The sequence below is a fragment of the Grus americana genome, chromosome 2, assembly GCF_028858705.1.
Source record: "Grus americana isolate bGruAme1 chromosome 2, bGruAme1.mat, whole genome shotgun sequence".
Lineage (NCBI taxonomy): Eukaryota > Metazoa > Chordata > Aves > Gruiformes > Gruidae > Grus > Grus americana.
This window is the reverse complement of record NC_072853.1, coordinates 57,120,834-57,138,872: the sequence shown is the minus strand read 5'-3', so window position 1 is coordinate 57,138,872 and position 18,039 is coordinate 57,120,834. Positions and strand designations below refer to the sequence as shown.

Sequence of the window (18,039 nt, the reverse complement as noted above, 5' to 3'; positions counted from 1 at the left end):
CAGAAAGCGTGTCAGCCCAGGCTTAGCTCGACCACGAGACAAACCGTAAGAGCAGGTAACGCTGGAGCAAGGCTGTATGCAGCACTGACCCCATCTGCCCCAGCAGCGGGCACAGCTGCCTCACGCCGCAGCCATACTATGGCAGAGGACTCGTGTGGCAGCGAGCGTGCGGCACTGGAGGGGAAGGTGACAGGTTGGCCCTGCAGGACTGCTTTCTTCACCGACTTCAAGAGCGTGTTTCAAACCGTGAGAAGCAGCAGCGAGAGCAGGTCCCCGTGCGAATGTTTCAGACCCAACCAATACTCCAGCTGAGCATACGTAAGCGTAGAAGCTGTCCTAGACGTGGAGCAAAGGCTTCCCACCAGCGAGGGAAGCCCTTCGCTTGCTCTGCGGCACCATCTAGCTCTAACACGGTAACAACGCTCTTGGGAAAACAAATCCATTCCCGGTTACGCCGAGTTTAGAAATGAAGCAAAATAGAAGCACATAAACACATATCCAAAACATGCAAGGCAACTAATGATAACCCATTTTCACTTTACGCATGCTAGGGTGTACTTCTGCCACTCCAGTAGCAAAACGTTTCTGTCAAGTCATCTAAACCGGTCGCACACCAGTTCACATCCCAGCAGCGTGCACCTCGGAGCCCAGCCACGCTCGTTACCACTATTCCCATTAGACTCAGCAGATGAGCCAACAACAGCCATATGTTCTTCAAACGTACGTGCAGCCTTGCAGCTGCCTCTCACTCCCGTTCCAGGCTGGAGCCTACACTGCTGCACCGTGTACGCGCTGGAAATCGCGGCTGAAGGGCAACGACAGCGGCTCTGAAACAAAGACCCAGCAGCCTTTTGGAAGGTGGTCAGACACAGCACTTGTATGCATCATCTCCAACAGGTCCGAAGGTACAGGAAGAGACGAAACCAACTCCTGGGGATGCTGGCTTCTACAGACCATTAGCTTAGAGATTAATATCCCTGCTCATACTCAACCAACCGCAGATCCCAAGTGGTTTCCTCCTGCTCTGGAAAGTTACATCTACTCGCTCCAATTTTATTACCGCTACTAGTTGTTGGGGTTGGGAGGGGGCTTCTTTTTTCTATTTCCTACATCCTAAAAGGTTCACTACTTATTATAAACCTAGATGATAAAAAAGTGGGTTTTTTTTCCAAGAGCAGCTTAGTTTTTATCATTTTTACAGCTGCTTATTTGCAGCATCCAAGGGATGATTCCTGTCACACTGAAGAACAACTGTGCCAGATTCTTCAGGCTTCAAGTATTCCAGCAAGTTTTACTTTAAAATAGTAGAAAATGTGATTTTTCTGTAATGACGAAGTCTCCAGAGAGTTAGAGAGTTCATGTCCTTAAATTGTGTAAAGATCTATGGCTTTTGAAATGTTGAAACCTAGTTGGTTTTGAAACTCCCCATTGGATCCCACTGAATAATGACAAGCTTGCATTCTCATGGGCAAAAAACGCTTTGAAAATCTGACCCAAGTGATAAATATGATTACCTAACTGTAACAAACACAGCAGTCTTAAAATTCACATTTATACTTCAAGTGCCCCCACCCTCTTCACTATTTCTGTATGAACTCAGCACATAAACCTACTTAGGTACTTTTAACAGAATCAGTTTTCATTCAAACACAAATAACACTCCCACTTTAAAAGAAAATCCTTCCCCCCCCCCCCAATCTGTAATGGAATTACAAATTGAACTTTGGGAGGAAAAACTATGTTAATCTATAGAGCTGCTTAAATATACATTAGTGACACTTTAGCATATAAGTAAAATGACACAGGTAAAGCATGAATCATTCCAAAACCAAACTAACCTTCCTCGTCACTCCACACCCAAGTCTTGGTTTTAAACCAGCAAAAACCTGTGACCTAAATAGCGATTAAGTCACTTTCATATGTTCTTGCTGGACAGCCAACACCATTTCTAAAATTATCCTTGCTAGAAATGACTGCTGAAGTTGTAATGGCTAGGGTATCCTCCACATCCAACTGACCCTCAGTCGTTTTGGCGTGGGCCGCTTTTAGCCTCCAGCAGCGCCCAGAGGCACACACCGTGCATCTGTCAGTCAGCATTGATACTCAAAGCACAGTTTGGTGCAAGAACCTCTCTCTCATCTCTGCTGCTCCCAGCAGAGTTCTCAGTCCTTTCCAGATTTCAGCATACTCAGGTAAATCTTGGAGCATATTTACGTATTCTTCTAGAACACTTCAAGAGTTTGCTACACCTTTAAGCTGCCAAACTATGGAAAAAAGTGCTTTATTTCTATGGCAGATCTAAGACACTGTACGTCCTTCCTCATCATTTGAAACACAGTCTTTTTTTAAACCGTAACTACATCTTGCATGATTAGCCAAGATTCAGGAAGAAGGACTGGAAAGTAAGTTATTTCTATTTCGTGTTGTTAAAGATGACAAATTCAGGACTGACAATCACCCAATATAACAATTTTGTTTTCTAAATGCAAGCCTTTGGGAAGTGGAGTGATAACAATGAACCACCAAGACGTTACAATTAGCAGAGAGGCAAAACACATACATACCTTTTATTCTGAGTGGACAGAATTGCCTAAGATGTGTTACCATCTCACATAATGAAAGTCAGCAGAAAGATACCAAAAGGTCAGTTAGGAAAACAAAAAACACAGGGTAAATGAAATGAGCTGTAAGCAAATGTCTAGTGAACAAGCCACAAACACTGGACACCACTGACTTTCAACACTCAGACTGAGCCAGTAAGTTCCCAAGACTTAGTCCTTGATCACATAATATACCTGCAACACTTGGTGACAAGATCTGCAAATGGTCACACAGAAAATCTGCTTGAAATGAAGAAATTTTCAAATGGTGGTGCTCAGCAGAACCTGATCACAACAGGGAAAGCTAGCACAAATGCGTTGGTTTCAAGTTTTATTTTTCATGTTGGTGAAACACATAGCCTCTTCTCAAGAAGCAGCATCTGTATAGCTGTTACAAACACATTTTGTACTCTAATACACCACAGATTTGGAAAAAGAAGAAATAAAGCACAGGTTTCACACTGCACTTGGGCATACTGAGTCTTAAGTTACAGATAATTTAGAAATCTTCTGATTTTACATATACATTGCATTGGCCATCACTCAGCCTTCATGCACAATTTGTTTTTCTTACAGTCAACACTGGTTTCGGAAACTTTCTTGCTGTAAATGGTATCTTTTCCACTTTAAATCACATAAATGATATTTACATAAGTGTGCAAATTGCTTTGAAAGATAGAAACAAACACTAACACATAATATACAGACAGTGTCTTCTATAGTTAAACATTTACTAAAAGGCAGTTAACATTCCTATCACACTTTCATTGCCTAAAATAGGAGAATAAGTTATATAAAATAGACCATCTTATTTTCAGACACTTCCATTTCTGCAGATTTGGTCTTTGCAGCAACATTGCAATCAAAGATTAAGATTCTACTCCTAAGACTCAGAGAAGCCGCTTTCAATTCAATGGCAGCTTAACATGTTTAGTACGACTTACTTTTGTCCCAGATTTTCCACACTTGGCACAAGGAAAAGAGAAAAAAGCTGGGGGAGTGGGAAGACAGTCTTGCATGTCTTTTTTTTTTTTTGGCAATACGAAAGAATGCTTTAAGAATCTAATAAATACATTTTAATTTTTCTTTTAAGGGCCCGTTAGTGTTACAAGCACAGTTTAAATGAAAAGTCTGCAAGTTCCTTCACAGAAGTGCACAGGGCTCCCAATTTTTCTTCTTAGGCATATCATCATCTCTGACATATACAGTTGTTCACACACACAAAAAAAGTAGACTCCTTGGGACCACTCAACAAAACTGATTGATTTCAGAATTGGAAGCAGCAGGAAAAGCTTGCTGAAAATCACTTAGTGTTCCCAAGTGCCCCTACATGTGCTGGGTTTTTTTTTCCTACTTGTGATAAAGACTCCCCATAAAAAGTGCATGGTCACCTTTGTGAACAAATCCAGAAGGCAGAAGTTGACTAAACTGCAATGAGTTGCTCCAATAGTGAAAAAAGAAGAGTTACAGGAAAGTCTTCAAAATCATCTTTCATGTAAACTTGTAATCAGAAAAAAGCAACTGAATTCCCAAAATTTCATTTAGACTACTTTATAGAAGAGCAAAAACTTTTATATACATCATTAATAACAAAGGAAAATTACCTGTCATACTGCAAAGAACTACAGGTGTAGTCTCAAATAACTTTAAAATCCAAGCTGATTATTACATAATACAAAGAGACAAAACTGCTTTTGGAACAGCCATTAAATTAAATAATGTGACTTTTACAGCAGCTCTGCCTGCAAATCACGCTGTAGCTTGTGCACCCATCACAAAGCTATTGAGTACTATCAACCCCAAGAAAAGTGAATATTAACCCTCTAAAAGTTTACCTTCATCACGATTATGTCTGACATGCTAATGTCAGTCGTCACATATACATCAGACATATGCTTGGTATTTTTTAAGACAACCAATTCCTTAATATGGCAGAAACTGTACCAACACTTAACACTGTGCTTTTGGTCTATTTATTGAACTTTGGGCATCATGTATCAGACACAAATCCCTGCTGGATTCCAAGTGATCTCACCCTAGAGCAGATCTTGATTAGGTTCTGCTGAAGAAACAGACCACAGGTACAACTTCCAGTGTTGTCAATGTTTAAGCATAAAATGGCCAAACAAATTTAAGACACTACAGAAGCTTGCAAAACACATGACGACTTGAAACCAGATAAAACCAGAGAAGATGCATTAAAATTTGGTTACTTTGGATTCTCAGCTAGTTTGAAAAATGCCATTTGTAAGAGATCTATGCTTTGTTCTATGCTTTGAAAATTTGAAAGAATGAAATGTCTTCACAGACTAGCGTATTGATTAGTGAATAAACACCTAGAACACTCACAAACTCAAACACATCATTGAAACATTCCACCTAAGTTTTTGTTAAACACTGTCTTCAGAGCTTTATATTCAATGCACATCATCTGCTACTTTCAGTTTCTTTTTTGGTTATGGCATGCTTCAGAAACACCACTAAAAAAAGGTTGTCCACTCCTTCCATTCCCAAGGTGTACATTACAAACACTATGCACACATTTATTTCCAAAGACTTCCGTTCAATAAAGTTCTTAAGATGAAAGATGTGCGTGTACTTTTAACCTTTCAAGACAGCTTTAAACTAGTTGACTTCGTATTTTCCACACCCACATGGATACTGCTTGCAAAAAGCAAGGTATTAAAATAATATTCCGCAGTGGAGTGAAAACATGTTGAACATAAACTGAATGCTCCCCCTAGTGTTTATACTAGTGAAAAGTCCTGCCTGGCACAATCTGCCTTAAATGGTGTTAAACAGGAGATAAATATCCAGATGAATGAATGTGTATTTAACTCAGAGAACACTCACAAACATATTACTGGGACCAAAAAGTGTCAGCCATTGAAATCCAGCATTTAAAATTTTGTACTACTCTCCCTACTCCAGTGCTTCTGGGGTTCTGGCTTCTTTTAAACTGTGCTTTTAGTAAAAATTTATCTCTTTTTTTTTTCCCCGTCAACTAAAGGCAGGGCCCTGAGGAAGCTCCTACCAGGTAAGAAACTAAGTCCAAAGATGTTTCAAGATGATAGGTACAATCATGCTTTTTCTCCTGTATTGTACCCAGAAGCTGCCAAGTTACTATTAGCATTCCCGTATCACAATTGCAATGAAGCTCTGGTAAATCTGGTACCTTTGGATATGCTCAACATCACAAATAAGTCAGGTATTTAAGACAACCTATGTCTGCAGCTAGCACAGTCCACCAGAATATTCATCCTCTTCCTCATCAGCATGAGAGCCCACTGCGGCTGGTCCTCTTGCTTTGTCTTGCGCAGTGTTTGGCGATTTCTTCTTGATTCCACCTCCTGGGACCACCAAGGTAAGACCAAGCTTGGCATACTGACAATAACAAGGCAAGTTTAATTTCTGTACTATCACAGAAGTAAAATCTTGTTGAATTACACTGCACAGAATTGACTGACACTCACAATAAACAAGCAGATAAAATTCAGTACAGAAAACAGACTGACACCGCTTTCAAAGTGTATTTTTCCAGTTTAGAAAAAATGAGCCAATGTTAGGCTTATTGTATCTCAAATACACCGAGAATGGGATGTGAGATCTGTAGTGATACTGCTTATTATAGAATAACTTGGCCACATCCTACAGCTTTTGTGGTTCAAGCTTTAAGTAAAAAAAAAAATAATAATTTTTCAGTATGCAGCTCTGCATACATTATCCAGTAACAGTTCATGTAAAACATCTTACAAGTGTTTTTCAGTAAGACTAGTACCTTAATTTTTACTATTCAACATAGTAACAAAGTAAAATTAGTCAATACTGTTACAAAGTTTGGCATGGACGGATGTCTCCTTTACTTCACACTTTTCCTATCCTTATACTTCCTACAATTTGCATGTACAATTTAAAAAAAAAAAAAAAGAAAGAGAAGAGGGTGGTGGGGACGACACACAACTACTTTCTTAAAATAAAATAAAAAATCTTTCACTAATTAGTACCTTGCTAAGGAATAAGCACTGAAAAAAACATTCAACAATACCATCCTGTAGGCATCATATTCTGTAATGTTTATGCACACATACCAGCTATATGGTATTTCTGAGCTAAAGCATAATCAGCAAACTGTTCTGGCCCTTAAGGAACCAAGCAGAAGGGAACTGAATTTTGGTCAACTCATCAAACTCACTCAGCAAATCTGTATCAACTGCCCTTTTACCCAAGCCTTCCCACCTTCTGAAAGGAACAATGATGTGGGAATTTACGTTGGCAGGCAGCAAAGTAAATGTTCACAGGCACACCACAGGATGACAGAGCAAGTGACAATAAATGCATGGACCCTGCTCTTTTTATTTTCCTCTACTAGAAAAAAGTCTCTCTCAATCTGAACAAGCAAAACAATTATAAAAAAAAAAAATCCATAGGAACTGTCTACTTACATCATTGTCCATGTATTTGAAGAGTGGCAAGTTACAGACTTCAGAAACTTGATCCTGATCTTGCTGGTCATACCCTTCTAACAGTTGCTCTAGTGCTGCACAGTCTTCACTTCCATTAAATCCTGGTATACTGAAGGAAATTAAGAGTTCACTTAGGGCATTTCAGCAATCTACTTGACACTCAGCTATTCCATCTTTAAATGCTGCTGATTAATAGCAGAAGAGCAAGCTGCTTTTAAGAATCTGATGGACTGCTTATTCCACAATATTGTCTATAACCACTTTGATTTCTCCAGGTACATGGATCATATCCATAAAGTTAAACTTTCAGCAATATTAATTTGCATGCTGAGAATAAGACCACAATTAGTCAAGACAAAAAGAGAATATTGGAATTTTTCAATTTTTCCTGACTAGTTAATAAACTCTTCCTCTACTTTACATACAGAAAAATTCTGTAATGAGTTTCTATATAAAAAACACAAATTGAAGACTTGGAAAATATGAGCAAGATGTTTGAAGACTGATCTTGAAAAATTCTGTCTAAAAATAAAGTACAATTTAACTTGCACATATGTTCAAGTCATTTCACTAAAAACACAGTTTAAGTAGGAATATGTTGTTTCAGTATTTTGTTACTGAAGTCCTAATGAGAACTGAAATGAAGAGTTGCTAGGAAAGTCTCTGGAACCAGGGTTAAACACTAATCCGGATTTTGACACTAGAATCTTCTCCTGGTTGGGTAAAGAATGCCTTCTTCATTTCAATGTGTTCAACTGGACTACTTTGTGCTTCCTAAATTACTTTTCAGTTCAATCAATTATTTAAAAAAAAAAAAGTCATAAAAAGTAGAAATCTTGCTTTTCTTCTTCCAATGTATGACAAGGGCAAGATCTCCTAGATAACGTAACCAGAAACACAGTAAGGCACATGTTGCAAACTTTTCTTTAACAAAAAACATTTAGATTAATCTTTCCCTCAATCCAATCACCACACTAGTTAAATTGATGATTATACTGGGATGCTGCTGTTGCGCATTTTGAGACTGCAGTCCATATTTCCATCCTCAAACTGTAATAAAATACGGTAATGACAAGTTAGAATTTCAACTTTTTGAGGGCTTCCACACGATGTGGCAAAAAGATTCTGAAAAAATTAAAATTCAGTTAGCAACATCCAGAAATACCCACTTTTAATCCTAAACATTTGTTTACAATAGCTAATCCATCTCTGTTCCATTTGAAAAAAAAAAAGACACAACCCAAAGGATATCAGTAAGGCAAGAATCCTAGCCATTAACAGTATGCTGCTCAGCTTTTAACAAGGAAAAAAAAAAATGGGAAGAACTTCTAATTTACATCTCATTTCACCTGTCGCACATAACTACTTCTTTATGACTAACTTTTTATTTTAGGTTCATTAAGAAGAATCATCATGGTAATTACAGCTATATCTGTTAAGAGTGAAAAAAATTCCTGATAGTCATACACCAGGAAATGCTACTTCAACAGCAGTACAGGCTTAAAATTTCTTGACAGACACTGCTTCCATTGCTCTTTCATAAGAATAGATCTGCATTAATGAAAAATTCAGTTTAAAATTATAGAACACAAAGTCGACTTACCTATAGCTTTCCCTCACACATCTTTCTGCGGCAACATAATCATTTCTGTGAAGATGAACTAAGACTTGAGCAATAGTTTTCTAAACAAAAAACAAACAAAAAAATCCCAACCTGATGATTCTTTAGAAATGAACAGGAAAATATGACAAAAAACACTGGACTGCCAATATTTAGCATGAAAAAGGTCACTACAATCTGCAATGATTTTAAGATACTGACACAGGAGAGTCAGAACAACATAGTGAAAAAGTAGTAAGCCATATCCTCAGCTGGAATGAAATAGATTATCTCCTCTAACATTGTAATAAACTATTGCATCAAGTAACAGTTTTTGTCGTTTGTTATCTTTGATAACATCTTTATTTTTGATGTGTTTGTTGTTTTTGACAGCTTCTGTAAATAACAGGATCTTCAACATTATAGTAGTGAAAAAAGCACAGTTAGAGACTGGGGAAACATGTACTACTACAAATTCTCACCACTTAGCAAGAAATGTATCCCTGAATCAGGAGGTTCATATTGTCAGTCAGGTATCAGCTGTCTTTAGTTACCCAGAAAACTTGAAATGCATCTCAGAAATTGTCACTTAGAATTTACCTTATAGCATGTTGGGTAATTTTCTATTTCCTTATAAATACTTTTTTCCTTTTGAAGAGACAATGCAGCCTCGTCTAATCTAAAAAAAAAACCAAACCAAAACAAAAACCAAACCAAAAAACAGTTAGGAGCATCAGTGCCAGGAATACAGCATAATGAATCTGATATTAATTACAAAGTGTTTACCTAATACACCAGCAAGTCTCCTGGAATAAAAAGCAACACAACTAAAATTCAGCAGTAGATCTTACTAACAGAGTAGATAAAGAAATACATAGCCAGCAATTCCTTTTGTATATATGCAGGCCAAGAACATCTCTGCTATTCATTCAGAGAAACCTCATTTTTCATAACATTGTACAAGATGAAGGCCTTGTTAAATACCCTACCAGATTTCTGTATGCCATGAGGTCACTATAAGCTACCAGTAAGTCCGATATCCATGAACTATCAATATTAAGTCACAGCAACTGGGTTTGGTTTTGAATACTCTTTTAAACATCAGATTAAACTTCTAGAAATTAGCAATAGCACATGAGCTATAAAGCAGCAGAGGAACCAAGTATTTCAGATGTTCTGAAGCTATGCTGACTTGCTTTCGCAGCAAGATTTTGAAGTTACTTTGTAAATTTCTTTTTCTCACTACAATTCCACAGTGAAATAGTGTCCTAAAAATAGAGTTAGAAACCCAGACAATTTCTTAAAGCAACTACATGTTTCAGCGAAACAAGTCTAAGCTGAACTGCAGGTCACATTTGGTGCTAGCAATTAACAATTAAAATAAACTGAGACTCCAAGATACTCTCTTCTTTAAGAAGTCCAGAATCGGACTGCTGCAAACAGATTTCTTTCCTCAGGTTAGTCACCTAATTCCCCTGTTTTATATTCCACAGCTATAAAAGACTTTCAAGTACTTTCCACATATTAGTGCTGGAAGAAAAAAAATAAATTCCTGAAGTAGTTTTAAGAATTAATGAAAACTGGGATATGTGCTTTCCAGCTATTCAACAACCACAAAGGAAACAAAGCTTTACAGCCCACATTCATCCATCCCAGAACACAAAACAGGTGCTTTCTGGATGAATTGAATTTTGGTTTGAAGTGTGTCTCAAAGAAGAATTAAGTAACAGTATGTAAACCCAACAACAGCGAGAAAAAAAAAAACCTGCAATGAAAATCACTATTAAAGATTCAATTACATTTAAAAAAAAAGGCATAAAGCTATACCTGCGTCCTCTGACTAGAAGTCTTGATGCCTTCCCTAGCATTTCTAATGCTTGCCGTAAACGTTCTTCATTCTAGAGAAAAACAAAAAGAATTCATGCATTTGTATTTCATTTGCGTAGAATTAAGACCACTAGACCTTAATCTAAGTATGACATCTGTAACTTAGAACAACTGTTAATTATTGTATCAGCAGTTCACACACTCAAGGAAAACCTGAAGAGTACTGGTGCACCCAAGTCCCACAGCCAGCTCCCATATGGATCTACAGAGCAAAGTAATATCAATGCAAACTTGCTAATCTGGACACACGTGACAACTGATCATAGAGAAGTATGCCAAAGGCAGTAGCAAAAAGGCAAATCATCTGCTCATGGGATGGGTAGAGCATCGAACTGTTTTCTTCTGTGCCTTCAAGGATTTCAAACTATTTTAGGCTTTAGGACTCAACAACACCCATGTTCCCTACCCTCTGGGCTGCCCAACAAGAGGCAGAAAACTTGACAACATACAAAATTCAGATTCATTCAAGTCCCAAACTGAGAAAAAGGCACAGCAAACTGACTCCTAACTTTTATGATCTCCTCTACAGCATAAGAAACCTTCAGCTTCAATATTCAGCCACTGATGTGAAAGGAAGGAAAAATAATATAGAACCTAATCTTAGGCTTTTTCTTAACTTTATAGATGACCCTAAACACCAATTCATTCATCTCCGCATACTTTCTGAGACTGGAAAGTTTTTTGCTGGTGGAATAAAAAACCCCACAAAACAACAACCACCCCCAAAACCCCCACTTACTTCAAACACTGATGCTGCTTGCTGATAGAGCTGCACAGCCTTCTCTGGGCTCACGTTTTCTATTAACCTGTAATAAACATAAATAATTTCTCTTCGGATGAAAGTATTTTTTACCTAAAAGCATCAAAAAGACAAGAAAGAAAACCAAAGACGTACCTAAGCCCTGCATGCAATCTAGCCACCAACATCACAGACTTACTTTCCAGCCCGTTCCAGTGCAATAGCTGCTGTATCTGGTGTCCCGTTCTCCAGGTACATCATACTGGCTTTCTCGATCAGCTGAACTGCTTCAGGGAGTCTCTGCATCTCCTGCAAAGCGACAGTTGGAGAGATGCTGCTGTCAGGAATTGTGCTTATGTACAATGAAACAAATCAAAGCAAACTGTAATACCTTATTTAAGATTCTAATTTTTACGTACAAAGTTGTAGAGCTTGTGAAAGTTGACCACCAACTCAATAAAATTCACTTGTAAGTACCAAACTTTCATGCAATGCATGAATTTGTGGTAGTTTAGAGCAGAAGCAGCACCACTCTTCTGATACCTTCTGACATGAGGCTCTCACCTTTCCTTCTACAAAAGGAAACCCATTTTTCTTCCCCAATTACAAATGTCGCTTCCCTAACCTACTGAAGGTATTGGTGGGGACTATGAGTCAACCGAAAAATATCACTTTAATATGCGACTCGCTTACATATATTTGTAAAACGCTCCAGTGCACAATATTCTTCACTAAAAAATACAACTTTTTAATAGAAACTGGTACATGAAAATACCTTTAGCATCATGCCAGCTTGTTCATAAGCCCTGCAGAGAAAAAATTTACAATTTAGTTAGATATGGTGTATTTCAGCAAGCTGTAGTTATGCAGCAAAAGTTAACATGCATCAGCTATTGCTTCACTGTTAATATCTAATGCTTTGAAGATATTTCAAGTGTTTTCTTTAATGAGACAGTGCATGTGTAACATTATCTTTCACAAATTAAGTACTTCATCCACATTGCCCACTAAAAGTTTATTCTCATGATCTGACCCACAGGCAATATTTGGATTATTTGTCATTATCTGCTTGTTTTGAAGTACTCTTTAATTAAAAAATTTCTTTATAAGCTCAACAATGTAGAATTTCAAAATTACAAAAAGTTCATCTAAGAAAAAACATTTGATAGCAAACGTGCTGAAGAATGTCAAAATCATAATTTTTTCAGATGGCCATTGCAGGTTTTCAGACTTTCCTAGCCTGCACTTCCATTAAACTGATTTTGAAACAGCGAAATCACTTGAACCATACCATTTACTACAGCAAGCTCAAAATGACAGTTCGTGCTTGTACCACATGTTAGAAAATTTGTTTCAGATTACTCAATGCTTCTGTACTTACTTGGCAGCATGGAAGAGACTGGAATTAACATTGTCAAAGTCAAGGACAAAAGCCACAAAAATATAATGCAGAAAAATTATTAGTGTACAAAATCCTACACAAGTACCAGTTTCAAAGCAAGGAATCCCCATAAAGGCAAATCAAACCTACTACATTTGTAGGGAAGGTGTCAAAAAAAAATGCTTCTAAGGACAGAATAAATGCAACATACCAAAGTATAACTGCATGTAAAGTTGTAAAAAAGCACATTTATTTAAATATGTTCCTGGTTACTAAATACAACCACAAGTTCTGTAATAATGTTAGAATTGAATTTAGTCTATACTATCCATTTGTAGGTATTAAAAAAAAATAAATAATAACTTCTGAAGCAGTACCTAGACATCTCAGGCACTGGTCAGCACCTTATCACTCCAGATGTTATTGGGAACAACACAGATCTTCTAACCAAAATTCTTCTTTAGTTTTCCCGCTCAGAGCATACAGGAATAGTCTTTTAAAAGACAATTTTGTTAGACTGACAAAATGCGCAAATATATTAAATACATCTTCTAGCAACCCTCATTACCCCACTCTAAGTAGCAACTAGTCAGCTTCTTGAAGAAAGGAAAAACAATGAAAAGATACGCTTTATTGTTTTCATGTGCCTCAGCTTCCCGTAAACAGGCTTCCCTTGCCTGGTCAAACTGCTTGGCATTCTTAAAAGCAACAGCTGCAAGAAATCAAATAAAGTTCTTATTTACAGCTTGCCATTTTCCTTTTTTTCATCACTTCTGCTCACAAATTTAGCCACCTTAAGATGCAAATAGATTTTTTAAATGAATGGTTACAGTTTACCAAGCTCTTGCAAAAAATTTGATGACACTTCTCCTTACTTCATTAGTCACTTAGTTACCATTAAAAACATTTATTGTCAGCAACACTTCCATACCATCACTGTACCACACATTGTGCATAATGTGTTTAGCTGGATTTTGTATTTTAATTACATAACTGCAGGAACGCATATGTATATAGTTTTAATCATACGAAATCAGTATGGTAGGAATAGAAGTGTACCATCAAGAAAGCATACCATAACAACTTCCTCAACACAACCATTTTAGGGCACAAATATGTATTTCTATTTCCATTACACTGATAGGATATTAAAGCAGGATTTAAAATAAATTTCAATTTATAAATGCTCCAGTTGCTCTTCCAAGTTTGTATTTTTTTTATTCAGGCTTAAATGAATAAGTAGGAATGCCTAGAGCAAGAAGCTAAAAAATACGATAAATTACTATTATCAAAAAGAAGAAAATTGCTTAAGAGCAAAAAGGAATGAACTAGTAAGAATTTTATATTCACTGCGGTATTTGCAGTGGAAAGAAAGGAGGAAAAAGCCTAAAAAAAACCTGGCAGCATCTCTCCACTTCACTGAGACAGTCTTTGTCAGGACATACTTCATAAGATGACAAAAAAGCAAAGTTTTACAACCAGCTTGAATATTTGTTGTTTTGTAGGTAGAGTCATAGGATTTGGGGGCGGACAAGTGAAAGAAGGAAAGCTTTATTTTTATCACATGTAGCAATACATGAAGTAGAAGTTGTAAGCTTGTGTCCTGGTTTCGGCTGGTATAGAGTTAATTTTCTTCCTAGCAGCTGGTATAGCGCTGTGTTTTGGATTCAGGATGAGACTAATGTTGATAACACACTGATATTTTAGTTGTTGCCAAGCAGTCAAGGACTTCTCAGCTTCTCTTACTGCCCTGCCAACAAGAAGGCGGGGATGCTCAAGAAGCTGGGAGGGAACACAGCCAGGACAGCTGACCCAAACTGGTCAAAGGGATATTCCATATCATATGATGTCATGCTACCTATATAACTCGGGGGGTGGCCAGGAGGCAGGGCGGCTCAGGAACTATCTGAGCATTGGCTTTGATTGGCAAGCAATTGTGCTGTGCATCACTTATTTTGGATATTCTTTTATCATTATTATTCTCTTCCTCTTCTTTCCTATTAAACTGTCTTTATCTCAACCCACGAGTTTTACCTTTTTCTCTTTGATTTTCTCTCCCATCCCACTGGGAGGGGAGCGAGTAAACAGCTGTGTGGTTGCTTTATCTCCCTGTCTGGTTAAACCACGACAGCTTGAAAAAATAAAAAATTGTTTTGACAACCGATCTAGATCTCCAAGTACAATCTGAAATTTATTTTACAGTGCTAGTAAGAGTATTTTTTTTGCTTGTTTCATCTTACTTTGTCTTCACAAGAGTTTTACTTACACATCAATGTACTGAAAATACATAAAATGTTAACAAGGATTAAGCTTAAAGAATACTTTGAAACCGTAAAGTATACAGCGATATTTACAGCCATACATACCTGCCTTCCCATATTCGGTAGCTGCACTGTCATAATCTGGTTTCCACTTTAAGAATCCAGTTTTCAAGCTGAAATGCAAGAAGAAAGGACTGTTAACAATAAGTAAAGATTTTATGTTTTACCTTCAAAGCACTTCAGATATATTTAAAACTTTAGACTACCTCTGAAAAGGAGCAATTACCTATATGCCAATACTATGGTGGCATCACTAATGTAAAAAAAAAATGCTGACATTGTTAGGAATTGCATAAGTACTGCAATGATCTCCCATAGTTAAATGCCTCACCCTAACATGCTTCTACTGTCCCCAGAGAGTCTTCACAAGTCCAGGTCCTCAACGGTAAGAGGTCAACAGAAGAAAAATACTTCCACCTACACCACGATATTTCAAGATTTCTAATACCACAATACCTGACAATATTTTTTGTTACACAAAGTTTCCAGTGTTCCTCTACAGTAATTTTTTGCTGCTGAGAATTGTCAAAGGCTCTCCACTGCATACACAAATGAAAGAATTTACTTACCAACACAAAGCCTCATGTCATTTATATGTCTACAATAGCTCATGACACAAAATGCTGCCACGTGCACACACAGACATATATATATGGAAAAAATATATATTTGCAAAATGAGGTGAGTCATCAGGCAATGTTGATTTCAATATTATGACCTCCTCACTTCCGAAACAAATATAAAAATTACCATAACTTTAGAGTCCACTTCCATATTTGTTGTGGGCAGACACTTCAGATGCAACACATGCTTAATTTGGAAAGATAGTTGTATATAGACTCTATGTTGGTTTTGTTGTCTTACTTGGACGAAAGCCAGAGTATGTAATGCTAAAGCAAGCCTTTATATTGTATTATTTTTATCACAGGCACAGTCTCAAATGCATCGAGCCAAAATACACAATCTGCATGCAATTTGAGATTTAGGCACCTTTTTTTTTTTCAAATGCTTTCCAGGATAAGCTTAAAATGAATTCCACTGAAAGGCATTTTTGGTAAAGTAATTTGAATAAAATACTCTGGTACAGATTTTTTTATTTTTACCAGGTCTCTCCTCTACCACAGTTTATACCTTTGATCCATGATTGCCAGATGGCCCATCATCATTTTTACTAAAATTATAGCATCTTTGGATTGGTCAGCTCTGTTACATCTATACTGTAGTCTGTGAAATTGAAACTCATAAGCAAAATGGCTATATTCAGTGTGAAAATACACATTAAAAGACTATCACATGTAGATGTTAAGCTTTCTAAGCTAAATGTCAGCACAGGTCTTTGAGGCCATCTGAAAAGAATCAATCACACATTTCTCAAAGACAGGAAACAAACACACACACCATCTCAGCAAGGTTAAGCTCTTTTATTCACCACAATCCCTCCAACTCTTTTCTCCCGCTTGTCTTTCTCCCACTAACTGTAGCAGAAGAGCAGAAGTGACTCCCTTCGCGTTCCAGTTCGGGTGACAGCAATAACGGCTGCATGGCCCTTAAGGAAACTGCTCAGGCTCCAGGCCTCGGAGCCCTACGGCCTCACCGACACGACTTTTTAATTTTAGGGCCGCTTTACTGTCCCGGCTCGGGGAAGAAGGGTGCTCTTCAGCACCACCCCCTGCAGGGAGGGATCCTGAGGCAGAAGGGGGCCCAAGCAGCCACGTCCTCCCACTCCCCCCGCGCCGGCCTCCCCCAGGCCCGCACCTCCCTCCCCTTCCCCCGAGGTCACGCCGCCTGGCACAAGCGGTCCCCGCTCGGTCCCGCCGTGAGACCACCGCCTTCCCACAGGCCGCCCCCTCCCAACCACTCCGCGCACGGCATCATGGGAGCTGTAGTTCCCCCGAGGCCTCAACTCCCCGCACGGGCGCCGGCGAGAACTACAACTCCCAAGAACCCGCACCGCCGCCGCGGCCCAGGGGTGAGGAGGGGGTGCCGAGCTGCCGTGCTAAGCCGGCGGACAGCAGCCCCGGGGCTCAGAGGCCGCGAGAGAGGGCGGTCGCGGCGGCAAGCAGCGCGTTCCGCGGAACCCCGCTCGAGCAGGAGGCGATATGACGCCTCCACAGAGCAGGAGACCCGGGCGGGCCTGACAGCCCGATCGCTGAGCTGGCAGCCGCCGCCGCCCCCGCTCGCCAGCTTCTCCCCACCCTCCGACCTCCCTCCCCTCCGCTCACTATTTCTCCGCTTTAGCGATGTGCTCGAGCGCCTCGTTAATCTTCTGCGCCGCCATCTCGCCAGCGCGGCGGGCCTGTCCGTGGGCGCTCGCCGGCACTCCTCCGTTTCCCTGCGCTTCCGCTACGGAACGCCGCAGGGCTCACGGGGTGTCGAGGGGAGGGGCTCGGCCTTCAGCCCCCTCACGGCGTCTGCGCCCCGGCTGTCTGTGGCAGTTGCCGTGTCAGGGCGGCGCTGCGTGTGGCGGCTGCTGGAATGGCCGGCGCGACGGTCGGAGGGACCGCAGCCCATGTCTTTGATGGGGGACGCATCCTTCCTTCTTCCCCGGCAGCCCTGAGGGTGGTATCACCTGGTTGGCAGGTGAATGGTTGTCCACTGTGTTGGGCTGTGCCTCGCTCCGGGGAGCCGAAGGTACCTCCCTCGCAGGAGCCCCCAGCCCCGTCCTGTCCGAGGCCAGCAGAAGCTGTTTGGAGAATAGGAGTGAGGACAGGCCAGCGTTTCCCAGGGTTTTTAAACAGGCCAGGTTTTGGTAGAAATGCACAACTCATGGGCCAAAGGTTGAAAAGCACTGCTTGCCTTGCCCTGAAGAAGGCTCCAGAGGCCTTTTTGCTGAGGCCTACTCCTTTGACTCCTTTCCTATTTGCAAAAACCAGGCTGTCTAGTTAGACTGGCACAGAAATCTGAAGCAGAAGGCATGAGTGGTGGTTTTGCACACTGGAGTTGCTAATAGAGGCTACGCAATCATGCAGGGTACCCAGATTACACACTCAGTAACTGATTTGAAAATGCTAAGGTCTGTGTTACTGCCCATAAGTCCAGTTTCCTTTA

The 18,039-nt window shown here is 39.5% G+C and overlaps 1 protein-coding gene across 1 annotated transcript; it reads right to left on the bottom strand.

The window, feature by feature from the left end:
* Window positions 1-2,918: 2,918 nt before the first annotated feature.
* On the bottom strand, window positions 2,919-17,389 carry NAPG (NSF attachment protein gamma). Its single transcript, XM_054816795.1, has 12 exons — window positions 17,214-17,389; window positions 15,037-15,104; window positions 13,298-13,382; window positions 12,671-12,688; window positions 12,065-12,095; window positions 11,489-11,598; window positions 11,290-11,356; window positions 10,491-10,561; window positions 9,264-9,342; window positions 8,667-8,746; window positions 7,043-7,172; window positions 2,919-5,984 (listed from the first exon to the last, which is right to left on the bottom strand). The coding sequence occupies exons 1-12, from the start codon at window positions 17,267-17,269 to the stop codon at window positions 5,835-5,837; spliced, it is 945 nt and encodes a 314-aa protein (XP_054672770.1). The 5' UTR covers window positions 17,270-17,389; the 3' UTR covers window positions 2,919-5,834.
* Window positions 17,390-18,039: the final 650 nt, after the last annotated feature.